The 13,679-nt window shown below is 46.2% G+C and overlaps 1 protein-coding gene across 2 annotated transcripts in view; it reads right to left on the bottom strand.

Annotated features, from left to right (window-relative positions):
- Nucleotides 1–8,043: 8,043 nt before the first annotated feature.
- Nucleotides 8,044–13,679, bottom strand: part of LOC130120298 (fibronectin-like) — a 70,788-nt gene continuing 65,152 nt past the window's right edge. For both annotated transcript variants that reach the window (XM_056288840.1, XM_056288838.1), the window contains exons 46-49: nt 12,077–12,202; nt 11,117–11,223; nt 10,023–10,142; nt 8,044–9,777 (exon numbers count right to left, since the gene is read on the bottom strand). In XM_056288840.1, coding sequence (XP_056144815.1) covers nt 9,709–9,777; nt 10,023–10,142; nt 11,117–11,223; nt 12,077–12,202 — 422 coding nt within the window. In that variant the 3' untranslated portion in view covers nt 8,044–9,708. The remainder of the gene's footprint in view (nt 9,778–10,022; nt 10,143–11,116; nt 11,224–12,076; nt 12,203–13,679) is intronic.

The raw sequence follows: 13,679 nt of genomic DNA on the forward strand, positions 1-13,679 counted from the left end.
TCTTTGAGTTTTTACGTATGCCTTTCGGCCTTAAAGGGGCGGCGCAGACGTTTCAGCGCCTTATGGATTCTGTGCTCCGCGACATGCCATTTTTGTTTGTGTACTTAGACGACATCCTCGTGGCCAGCGCGTCGGCGGAGGAACACATGACGCACCTCAGACAGCTGTTTGACAGGCTCAGCGAACACGGCCTCATCATCAACCCAGCTAAGTGTCAGTTCGGGTAGTCGTCCATCACCTTCCTCGGGCACCACATCACTCCACAGGGGGCCGTTCCCCTCCCTGCCAGGGTTGAGAATGTCACCATGTTCCCCCGCCCCCGCACTGTACAGTCGCTGCAGGAATTCCTGGGCATGGTGAACCTTTATAACCGTTTCCTGCCCCGTGCCGCCCACATCATGCGTCCCCTGTATGAGGCCCTGCGGGGTAAGAAGTCTAAGGACGAGCTGGACTGGTCTTCGGGGATGGACGAGGCTTTTGTGGCCGCCAAGACCGCGCTGGCCAACGCTGCGCTGCTAGCTCACCCGTCGCCTGCCGCCCCCATAGCCCTTACAACGGATGCCTCCGACTACGCCGTGGGGGCCGTGTGTGAGCAGTGGGTGGGGGGGGGGCTGGCAGCCGTTGGCGTTCTTCAGTAAACAACTCCGTGAGAGCGAGCGCAAATACAGCACCTTTGATAGGGAACTACTGGGTCTCTTCCTCGCAACCAGACACTTTAGGTTCCTATTGGAGGGCCGACAGTTCACCGCTTTCGTGGACCACAAACCGCTGACGTTCTGTATGGCCAAAACCTCAGAACCGTGGTCTGGGCGTCAGCAGCGCCCTCTCGCGGCGGTTTCCGAGTTTACCACGGACATACAACACTTGTCGGGCAAGGATAACTCCGTCGCCGACTGCCTTTCACGGGCGGTTGTTAACGCCGTTCACTTGGGACTCGACTACGCCGCTATGGCAGCGGACCAAGCCAAGGACGCGACCGTTCAAGACTACCGGTCGACCCCTACGGCGCTACGGCTGGAGGACGTGACGTTCGACGCGGCCAACACCACCCTCCTCTGTGACATCTCCACCGGTCAACCGCGCCCCCTGGTGCCTACTTCCTGGCGGCGCCGAGTTTTCGACACCGTCCACGGCCTTTCCCACCCGGGAGTGAAGGCCTCGACCAAGCTGGTGAGCGTCAAGTTTGTTTGGCCTGGGCTCCGTAAGGATGTTGGAGACTGGGCCGGCTCGTGTGTGGCGTGCCAACGCGCCAAGGTGCATCGCCATACCAAGGCCCCTTTGGCGCCGTTTGTGGTTCCAGAGAGGCGGTTTGACCACGTCAATGTTGACCTGGTGGGTCCTCTGCCCCCCTCCCGTGGTTATACGTTCCTCCTCACTATTGTGGACAGGGCCACCAGGTGGCCAGAGGCTATTCCCTTGTTCTCCACGACGGCAGCAGAGGTAGCACGGGCGTTCATCGGCTGCTGGGTGGCCCGTTTCGGCACGCCGGGTGACATCACGAGCGACCGGGGCTCCCAGTTTACCTCGGAGCTCTGGACGGCGGTCGCTGAGCATCTGGGGATGAAGATCCACCGCACTACGGCGTACAACCCGCAGAGCAACGGACTTTGTGAGCGGTTCCATCGGGACATGAAAGCCGCTCTGCGGGCAAGCCTCACTGGCTGCGACTGGATGGACCGGCTCCCATGGGTCATGCTCGGCCTGCGTTCGGCCCCGAAGGAAGACCTCCAGACCTCCTCCGCTGAGCTGTTGTATGGCCAGCCCCTGCGAGTTCCGGGGGAGTTTCTTCCGGATGCTACGGCTCCCTGGTCGGCCGCCTCTCACCTCAGTGCGTCCCGGAGCGCTGCCGGTGCCTTCGCTCCCGTTCCGATGTCTCAACACTGCCTCCCCCGGTCCTACGTCCCCAAGGATCTGCCATCGTCGAGGTACGTCTTCATTAGGCACGACAGCCATCGGTCCCCGCTGCAGCCCCCATACGACGGGCCCTTCCGCGTCCTGGAGGCGGGGGATAAGAACTTTGTGGTGGACATGGGGGGCAGGCCGGAGCGGGTCGCTATAGACCGTCTCAAGCCCGCTCACTTGGACATTGGGGAGCCAATGCAATTGGCCCTACCCCCGCGGCGGGGGCGCCCTTCTAGGTCGGCCCCGGCACCTGCCTCTGTTCCTGCTTTGGCCCCGCCTATGGCCCGGGTTTCGGCCCCATCTGTTTCCCCTCCGGTGAAGCGCAGCCGTTATGGCCGCAGGGTCCGCCCCCCGACTCGTCACTTGTTTTCCCCGTGACTTTGCACTATGTCATTGACTGTTCTGTTGTAGAGTCTATTTTTATGTTCATGACTTGCGCTTTTGCTGTTTTGCATTGTTTTGTGTAGGTGAATTCTGGGGGGGCCTGTGTGGTGACCACATCTATATAGCTAGAGACATTCACCTAAGAGATAATGCACTTCCGCTTCCGGTTCACAGTCAGTTCAGTGTCGTTGTCGAACGTATGACATGCAAAGTTGGAGCTAGTAAACTACCTCGACTACGTCTACTCTCACGTCTCCTGTCTCGTTGTTTTCTAACTCCACACAGTACTCTGAATACTCGGGACCGAACAGAATGACCCCAGACTGACCGTTATTGAATTTAAGAACATTTTTGGACATCCAGGATTTAATGTCGTTGAGGCAAGCTGTGAAATTTAATAGGGCGCCAGGATCAGTAGGTTTTAATGGCATGTATAACTATTTGTAGTTGAACCAGAATTAACTGGAGCTTCTTTCGGCTCCTTGTCCGGCGAAAACCGCTTTCATTTCGCACTATTAAGCCAGGCTAACCTTTTCGAAATAACGTTATGGTAGCTAGCTAACTTAGCTACATTTTCAGTGACAAAGCAAAGGCGCTCTGTGCACGCCGCATTCTGGGTAGAGAAGTCTTTATATTGAATCGAATTCGTGGGGGGGCCGCAGCCGGGACGCTGCGGCATATTTCTCGCACCGCCGGCGACATCGCTAACCGCTCGATTAAAGGGTCCAACCCGTTAGCCAAGGGCTAACGTGTCTACTTACCCATGGTCAGAGAGAGTGGGATGGTCAGAGAGATGAAGAAAGTAGACCGACGTACAAGGAAATGTGGTGTAAAGCAAAGAGGGAGGTGGTGAAGGCAAAGGAAAAGGTGTATGGTGAGTTGTTGTATGAGAGGTTGGACACCAAGGAAGGAGAAAAGGACCTCTACCGACTGGTTAGACAGAGGGACTGAGCTGGGAAGGGGTGATCATAGAGATGGAAATGTGCTGACAAGCGACCAGTGTGTTGAGAAGATGGAAGGAGTATTTTGAGGCTGATGAATGAAGAAAATGGGAGAGAGAGAAGGTTGGATGGTGTGGGGATAGTGAATCAGGAAGTGCAGTGGATTAGCCACATGAAAGGTGGAAAGGTGGCTGGTCCAGATGACATGCCTGTGGAGGTATGGAGATATTTAGGAGAGATGGCAGTGGGGTTTTAACTACATTGTTTGATACAATCTTTAAAAGTGAGGATTCCTGAGAAGCATACTGGTACTGATTTTCAAGAATAAGGGTGATGTGCAGAGCTTTAGTAACTACAGAGGTATAAAGTTGATTAACCACAGCATGAAGATATGGGAAAGAGTAGTGGAAGCTGAGTTAAGAGAACAGGTAATGATTAGCGAGCCATAGTAGTATGGTTTCATGCCAGGAAAGAGCACAACAGATGTGATGTTTGCTTTGAGAATGTTGATTGAGAAGTATAGAGAAGGCCAGAAGGAGTTCCATTGTGTCTTTGAGGATTTAGAAAAAGCATATGACAGGGTGCCGAGAGAGGAGGTGTGGTTTTGTAAGAGGAAGTCAGGAGTGGCAAAGAAGTATGTAAGAGTAGTGCAGGATATATATGAGGGCAGTGTGACAATGGTGAGGTGTGCAGTTGGAATGACAGATGGGTTCAAGGTGGAGGTGGGATTACATCAAGGATCAGCTCTGAGCCCGTTCTTGTTTGCGGTGGTGATGGACAGGTTGATGGACGAGATCAGGCAGGAGTCTTGGTGGACTATGGTGTTCGCGGATGACATCGTGATCTGTAGTGAGAATAGGGAGCAGGTTGAGGAGAGCCTGGAGAGGTGGAGGCATGCACTGGAGAGATGATGAATGAAAGTCAGTAGGAGCAAGACTGAATATATACTATGTGTGAATGAGAGGAAGGCCAGTGGAATGGTGAGGTTGGGAGTAGAGGTGGCAAAGGTGGATGAGTTTAAATACTTGGGGTCAACTGTTTGAATTAAAGGAGAGTGTGAAAGATGAAGCGATTCAGGATGGTGTACAGCTCCAAAATTTATCTCGACAAGTTTCTTTGATCTGAGTAAGCTTCAGCAGGAGGACACTAGATCAAATTATGAAGATGATAGCCTCATGTTGCATCATGCCGTTCTGCACTGCACCACACTTGTGGGAGCAGTTACCATTTCTTTTTCCATCTGTCAGGCTGCTAAAATAGTAGTTACCCTGGATGTAACTCCAGTTCTGTGAGTACATGCGTAGCCCCCTAACAGGCTTCGCTATTGGTTTACCCATGGAGGCTCCCCCTTGACACCTGAGACAGATATTTTCCCTCAATGCCCAATCAGGTGGTAGCAGCCACACCGTGCCCACCCCCTATAAAACACCTGCTCATCTCCCTTTGAACTCAGCAACAAAGACTGGTCCCAGCTGGGCTTGAGGTTAGAGGGCTATGCATGCAGGGTTGGGTCAGATTACTTTCAAATGTAGTCAGTCACTGAATACAAATTAGTAAGTAATTCTTGACACTATAACTGTGACCTAATTACACATTTTTTCAAATGTAATATTGGCTAATTTTTTTTTCAATTTTCCCCCTTTTTCTCCCCAATTGTATCTGGCCAATTACCCCGAGCCGTCCCGGTCACTGCTCCAACCCCTCTCTGCCGATCCGGGGAATGCCCCAACCGACCAGAGGAGGCGCTAGTGCAGCAACCAGGACAAATACCCACATCCGACTTCCCACCCGCAGACACGGCCAATTGTGTCAGTAGGGACGCCCGACCAAGCCGGAGGTGACACGGGGATTCGACCAGACGATCCCGTGTTGGTAGGCAACAGAATAGACCGCTGTGCTACCTGGACGCCCAATATTGGCTAATTAAATCAGGAATCAGGAACAATTTATTGTAATTTCTTTCATCTACTTGCGTACACAGAAGAAACTAAATTCCATTTCCCCCAGCCCAGCAGTGTGACACAGAAGACAAAAACACATCTCAAATTTCCCAAAAACAACACCACCAAAAACATACAAAAATAGAGAGAACAAAGCAAAAAGCGTGCCCCGCTTCCGCATCCTGTCAGACCGCCCTTGGTGTTACCTCTTCGGACGCAGCTCCGATAAGGGCCGTGGTCCCTGGGCCCACAGGACGCAGCAGACCAAGCTCTCCCAGCCATCAAACGAAGATAAAACAAACTTAGATGCAGATGTGGACAAAGACACTGCATGGACGATACTGGGAGAGGCCGATTTAAACGTGAATTCGTGCTGCCATCTTCCCACACCGGAAGCGGAAAGTTACCTTTTTGTAATCTGATTATGTAATCCTGATTACATGTAATCCGTTACCGATCTCCAAAGCACCCACAGAGCTGGCGCCTATGCACTGGACCAAAGCTCTCCTTAATGTAGGCCTAGCCTAATGTTGATCTGGGAATATGTCTGAAATTGGACAGCATTCAATTTGCAGCTGATCTGTGAATTGCATCAGATCAGCTGCAAAATCAGTTTGCAGCTGATCTGATGCAATTCACACATCAAGCTTAACAGTCAGAATTTCATGCCGTGGACACTATTTAAACGGGTTCATTCACTGCTATTGTCAGGCTGTGACAAGCAGCATGCCTGGACCCTATTGGAGTGGACCCAGAGTGACTAATCAGCTGAGCCATAATAACACGTGGCATCATTTAAAAAACAGCATAGCGCAGCGGCCTTAAGCAGCGAATAGAATACGATAGCATGTCCTACCTTGGGCGATGACGTCTTATGAGTGTCATCAGTATTTTTGAATCAATATGTTAGCTTAAAACATTTTGCTTCATCAGCCACGAGTTGTTTTCTCTCTTTCTCTCTCTCTCTCTGACCTTTTCTGCTCCACCTTTTTGCTTTTTGAGACCTTTATCCACTCGCAGCTAGCTTTATTTTCGGTTTGAACTTTTAGTTTCCACCCATTCTCACTTGATTTGATTATTTCCCAGTTGACCTCTGACATCACATGGATGGACGCATCCACTTGAAGGGGTGGGGGGAGGACAAGGGTAGCACATCCTACACCTCCCTTATACTATAGGTAGCCTATTGACAACTGGGACCAGGTAAACCCCAATCAGATGGGCTGTTCCAACATCAAGTGAGGCAAGGCCAGCAGGTTGATTTTTTTCTTTTTTCCCCACAATTTTTTCCCAAATTGCTGGCCTTGCAACCCAATAGCTGGTCAGCCCATCTGGCATTTGCCAGAGTTGCCAGTCCGAGACTGCACTCACACACTTACTCGTACACTCATGGACTACATGAGAGGGGCACTTAGTAGGGAGCTTTTTCCGCCTCAACGACTAGGGTATTACAAGTATCTAGCAGTACACCAGATACAAAATGAAATGAACCGCTATGTGAGTGTAAGCACATATTATTGCACGCTAGGATATGTTGGTTGGTATTGAAATAGAATGAGCATAAATAAAATTAATCCCACTCCCAGCCCTCCACAGAGCAGTAGGGACCATAAGCCACAGCCAGGGTCTTAGCGAAAAACGGGAAGGCGCACTCAAACTGTGCGTAGTGGAAGAGGGGCACCATCTTGGGACACAACACACAAGGGTGATGCCTACAACATGGCTGTACACAAAGGTCGACAATGAAGTCGAAAACAGGCCGGGCAGGTCGTCATGTGGGTAATGGTGAGCAATGGATGGCTCCATATCGAGGAAGAGGGAGGCAGGGTCCTCCTCAAAGACATGATGGTTGTCCTCTTTGTCATCTCATCCCAAGGCTTCAAATGGGAGAGGCAGAAGGCGTTGGGATAATTCTGCCACAGGCAGGCAGGGGAGGTCTCAGATTCCTCCTGATGACGCCAACCAAGGCAAAAGAAGCAGGCTTGGTGGCTGTCCAGAGACAACATCTCAGAGGGGAGCAGGTCTTGTGAGAAGTAGACGTAGTGTGACACCGGAGGGTGATGGGTAGCAAAATAAATAAACTCGCAGGTCCGTTACTCAAGGTGACTGAGTGAAAAGGGGGGGGGGGGCGAGCAGGGGAGACGCAGGTGTTTTATAGGGGGTGGGGCATGATGTGGCTCCTACCACCTGATTGGGCAGTGAGTGAAAATATATGTCTCAGGTGCCGAGGTGGAGCTTCGATGGGTAAACGAATAGCAAAGCCCGTTAGAAGGCGGAGCACATACGACATAGAACCTGGACTAGGAAGTACCTGAGAGAAAAACTATAGTGATGACAGCAAGTGCCGCAGTGGGTCAGCGACTCCGCTGTCAGTTGGAACACTTTCCCATTTTTCTTTGCTTTTTCCAACTGATCATGCATGTTTTTGTCAGACCACGTGCCATTTAGTGTAAGCGCATCCTCCACTGACCACGACATTATCTTGGGCATTTATATTCCATTTTCTACAGACCTAGCTGACAAGGAAGAGGATGTGAAGAGGACAGAGGGGGGTCACAAAGTTGATGTGAATGTGAAACCAATCAGTGGATACCTATGTCATCAAGCCATCCCACCTGAATGGACCTTCTGCACTGAGCAAGGTTACTGAACCATGCCAAGAAAGTGTACCGGCAGGGTTTGCAAGTGTTCCTTGCCAAACTGTCCAGGTGGAAATGTCATTTGAACCATTCGTTTCCGTGCTCAGAACCTTTCGGCCCTACCGTGGAAAAGAGGGTATGATGTTGATGAAAGGGAATCGGAGTCCAAAAAATAAACAAATAAACAAATAAATAAATAAATAAACAAATAAACAAATAAAATAAGATAAAATAGTATGGGTTTTTGTCAAAATTTATTAAAAAGAATTCAGTCCACAGTAGTTCAGACTTTGGCACCAACATGATAAAAACAAGTTAATCCAACAAAGTGTACACCCTAAATCAGCATTCAGACAAAATGCTCAGATAAAAAGGGATAAATAAAAAAAGGAATATAACATTAAAATCATTACAAATACACATTTTGACACTAGGATGCATCTCATCAGGACACTATCAGTTTTTCCTTTACATTTTTTGAAAAGAGGTAATAAGATTTAAAGTGGAAGTTTTTGTCATCCAACTTTACCATTAGTTTAGATTCCTTAGATGCCATTCCCAAATTACATAACCATCATTCCTAACTGGCACTCATTAGACATAGCACAGATCAGATCTATACAGTGACTACCAGTACTTCTACGGACAAGGCTTTAAGTTTTAATACTAACTCTTAAAGCAGCGCTTATTTTTTCTTTTTACATTTTTGGCTTGTGTACCTATCTTGAACAGAAAAACTACTGGTTTGAACTGAGTGCACTGGTCATCAATAAAAGCAGGACAGTGACCATGTTGGAGAAATAGGAAGTCATTGTGGATGATTATCATGTTAGAGTTCACAGAGAACATTTCTTTCATGTAAAACTGATTTGTTCAATAACAGTCCATAGCTGGTTGTGATGGTTAAATCTTTCAGAGGGTCAGTCGTAGTTCAGACTGTAACTGTAAAAGGTGTCAATGTGTCACACAGAAAACATCATTAATGGTTAAAATTCATGGTTAGCTCTGGCTTTGATTTCAGAGTTACATGGAATGTGGACTTTTCTGTGAGATGAAACTCTCTTTTCATGACTGGAATGTCTTTAAAGCACCATATGAAAACAATCTGGAAATGTACCAGAAGACATGGACATGTCTTGGGATGTGGTTGGAAGGCACTCGGAATTCACTGTGAGACATAGAAACCCAAGCGGGAATGCCACAGGATTATATACACGGATCAAACCACCTGAGCCAGTTGTAGTTGCTTGCCGACAATATAACACACATGGATGGAATCAAGGGTAATGAATGAGGGAGATTTTAAGTCTTGATGGATATCAGGCAATTATATCATATTGACATTTTAAGGTGGTCCCCGTCAAATAAAAAAAGGAATAAAATGAAAATTTTCATGGAATGTGTTGATTCTGAAAAAAAAGTGAAAGTAAAAATGTACAACCCTGGTACTCACAGCATTTAGTGTGTTTTGTATCTGTGTGTGTTTTTGTGTGAGAGTGTGTGTGTGCATGCGTGTGTTTTACAAGCTGTGGATAGCAAAGGAAGACTGTGGGTGATAAAGCAGCAGTAATTGTGATTCAATAGCTTGAGCATATAATTAGTTTCAAACTAAAACAAGAAATCCTGATTTACACTGCAGAGAAAGAGATGCTGACAACCCTAGTTAAGGTTAAAAGACTGCCGAAGGTCCAAATGTGGCGAGTCAGACAGCTCCCAGAAAAGGCATGGAGTCGATTTGAAGAAAAGTCTTTTTTTGTTTGTTTGTTTAAGGCACAGAACTGGTTGAAAAGTCTTTGTTAAAGCACGGTGGGTTAGGGGGGGGGGGGACTTCTACTTCAGGAGTCGGTGGAAAGACTGTGAGAAGTCTTCTTGTTTGATAAACCTTGTCTGCTCCTCTCCTCTCTACTCCGAGGGGCTGTAGGCATCAGCAAGCAGCTCTGGTCTCAAGCATTCAATAGGGCATTGGATGTTCTGCCGGGAGAGAAGAGAAGTGTACAGAGGACAGGAGATGATTAGTCATGAGTGGGCATATAAAAATAAAGCAAGCAAGGAAAATACACTTCATTACAACTGACCATTTTGTCAAACACTGAATTTTTCTTATTTTTGTCAAAAGAACCAGCCCATTTTCCCTGCACTTGATAATAATTGCAAGTCACGAGTTAAAGGGTTGGGGATGGGGACGGGGGATGGTGTAACAGTTTCTTGTCACTGACCAGTTTGCGTAGAGCGTTCTCTCTGTAGCGGTCGAAGGCGTCGGAGCTAATGGGCTGCATAAGGTCAACATCCACATCTGTCTTTCCTCCCGGTCTCTTACAGTTCTCACAGCGCCAGCCCTGGAGGATGAGGAGTGGGAGATGGGTTTATGTACTCACAATGTATGCAGGCATGCTGGCATACACAAAGGCAGGCGAGGGAACATTAACACATATTCACAGCTACAGAGTGGGACATGATTCGACCATATGGCCACATGCAATTCTGACAGAGGTCGCAACGAGGGAGGGAAAGGGCAAAAACTCACAATACACACACGTGCAAAATAAAACAAACATTACTGCTAACATCATCTATGAAACAGCAGTAGGTTAGCGCACACACACACACACACACACACACACAACACACACAGACAAGTTAGGGTCCTTTCCTGTTAACCTACCCCTTATATATTAGTATACATACATGCAAAACCAAAAACACACCCACACAATGTCAAGGGTGGCATAATGGTTAAAGTGGTTGATGAGGGCATCCTTCAACTGGATGCCAGATATACATGGTTCAACTTCCATACTATCACTACCACTGTCCGTATCTTTAAGCAGCGTATTAGTAGCATTGCCAGTTAAGAAGTTACCATGTGGGTTCAGTCATAATTGCAGCAACATGGGTTTGAGCCTGGTTCCAGATCCTTTGTTACCCACTTCACTCTGTGTTTCTTGCATATCTTTTACTGTCCCGTCTAATACAGGCTAGATTTAAAAAATAATCTTTAAGCAAGACTCCCTACCTAGGGGGGAATATATATATATATATATATATATATATATATATATATATAGTTTTTTTCTGAAACCGTCAATGGTCTTGTGAGTGCTCAACTAATGAGGAGCGGAATATCAACACGGATACAGGAAAAAAGATTTTAATGCATAGTAGTACAGGCCTGTTTCGTGCGTCATTGTTTTGTATCCTTGATTTCGTGATGAGTGCGAGACGCATGAAACAGGCCTGTACTGCTATGCATTAAAATCTTTTTTCCTGTATCCATGTTGATATATATATATATAAACAACTAAACTCTCACCTGTTGTCCTCCATAGCAGGTACAGGTACAGATGGCTCCCAGGTATTCCTTCTGCCACTGGTTACCCACCTGGTACATTTTCCCATCATCATAACATGTGGACTCATCTAAATAAAAAATGACAAACAAAGTCACGAAAAAGCCAAACATTAAAGCTTAACAATAAAGAACCACTGGAATAAAAGGTTTTCTATTTCTGTATCAGTAGGATTGCAACTTGAAGATGGCATCTACATCCACAGGCTTTATTGTCCTTGTTGTTCCCTTTAGCAAGGCACTGACACCATGAAAAACTGCTCCAAGGGTGCTTCACTGCATGACTCTGCAGTGAAACTTATTTAAAAAGTGCATGTAGATGGCTTTGAATGTGTTCAAGGGTTTTTGTATGTCACTTAGTTTGTCTACTATGTACTATGTACGCATGTTTAAACAATCTTTGACCTGGCTCTTCTATTTGTTTTTAAACATGGTTGTGGCTGAGTGGGGTGTTCCAAACAAGTCCAATTGACTCAGAACAGGTTAAACCCACAACAACTTAATTGCTTAAGGGAACGATGGTGAATGACAATACATACAGGGGATCAGGCCAGTTTTGGTGAGTGTGTACAGTACAGGTGCTAGTGAGTTAGTGACAGAGAGCGAGAGCAAGAGTAAGAGCGAGAGAGAGAGAGAGAGAGAGAGAGAGAGAGAGAGAGAGAGAGAGAGAGAGAGAGAGAGAGAGAGAGAGAGAGAGAGGTATTCATATGGTGCTTTGTAACCGGGTGTGCAGTGCAGTGGTCCAAGATAGCACTACCAGTACGTTTGCATGCATGTTTTTGTCATATTCTTCGGATACATATTTAATATTCCTTGTTTTTCTGTAAACTGGGTATACAAGCTCCTAAGTACATACAAAAGGTATAGCATCTGTCTCATAGATGTTAATGGCTTTGTCTCATATTTGCAACCTATACTACTTACGCGGTTCACATTTGAACTCTCCCTTGCCATTGCCCAGGCAGGTGCAGCTCATCATGTGGCCATTCTCAGCATGGCGATCCCACTTCTCACCAATACGGTAGTTATTACCATTGTCATGGCACCACTCTGAAGGAGGGAGGAGGAAGAGAAGAAGAAGAAGAAGAAGAAGAAAAGACAAAGAAAAAGAAGAAGAAGAAGGAGGAGGAGGAGGGAAAGAGAAAGTAGATGAAAAGAGCAAAGTGGAAAGGGAAAGTGGGGTAGGTGGGGAATCATAGAGAAAGAGGGCGAGTTGAAAAGCAGTCAGATGATAGAGAGAGGAGCGGACACAGATGTAAAAAAGGGAAATATATCAGTTAGAGGGCTTCCTAATAATAGACTACATCACCAACTTTTCCTGTTTCTTCTAAGGAGAAAGATTTACAAAGTCAGAGATTGTTAGACATGCAACACATCCTCAGAGTACTGCAAAGGAAATATGTTTCTTCCTGTCCTCTGCTTCAGAAAACATTCTGACAACACGTTTTTAAATACCATTTCTTCTTATACGGACACTAATTCGCCGAATCACTTGTGCTGTGAAAAGAAGAGCAGTGATTTGTTCCCAGTATACTAGATTCATCCCACACCTACCCCCCCCCCCACACACACACAACTACACTCACAAACAGTTTGTGTGATCACTTTGACCCCATGGCCAGTACGCTCGCATCCCATTGATGGTCTCAGCTTTTGGTATTGTCAAGTATAAAGAACAATACAAACAACAGAGACAGAGGCTGACAAATTAGCTTAGCTCAGTTTAGTTTGCTGTTGTTGCCATGATTTCACAGTTAATGTCCATGGCAAGGAGAGGCCAACATGGGCAGACTACAGCCAGAGGATATTTGATTGATATTAAATGTGAAGTAATATATATATATATATATATATAGATATATATATATATATATATATATATAGATATATATATATAGATATAGATAGATAGACAGGGTGTGCAATTGAGCTCATGATGCTTATAATCTGAATATGAATGCATAAGATAGTAGCTAAAGATCCTTTAACAAAAAAAAGCACATTATTCTAAAACACAAATTTGCAATGAAACTATTCAGAGGAAAATGACTGAAAATTAGCAATTGATTTAATTTCTTTGCCAGGCCTGCCCATGCTAGGATTGTATCGGTGTGTTTCGTTGCACATAGAATCTGACAGTGTGAGTTCTATGGGTTTGCAGTAAAACCAAGGAATTTATAACATGTTGTTCAGTAAAAAAAGATTTGTGTAAGAAAGTAAGAAATCCTAGCTTTTAAGATGATGGATTTGTGATTTAATACAATCTGGACCAAAGGCCAGACGTTAGGGTTGTGATGCTTTCAAACAGACAAATGTGGCAGATTGTGAGGCTACCATCCTAACATATAAGGTTTACGTTTCCTGTTAAGGGCCAATTAAGTTAAATCCTACAAAATCGTACAACTTTTGGGGCTGTGAGTACCTCTACCTGGTATGTGTCTACCTCTATCGAGTCTGTGCCATGTTCATTTCAGTGTTATAAATTCCTTGAATGTGTCACATAGAATTCTTAGACTTCTCATTCTAT

The sequence above is a fragment of the Lampris incognitus genome, chromosome 11, assembly GCF_029633865.1.
Source record: "Lampris incognitus isolate fLamInc1 chromosome 11, fLamInc1.hap2, whole genome shotgun sequence".
Lineage (NCBI taxonomy): Eukaryota > Metazoa > Chordata > Actinopteri > Lampriformes > Lampridae > Lampris > Lampris incognitus.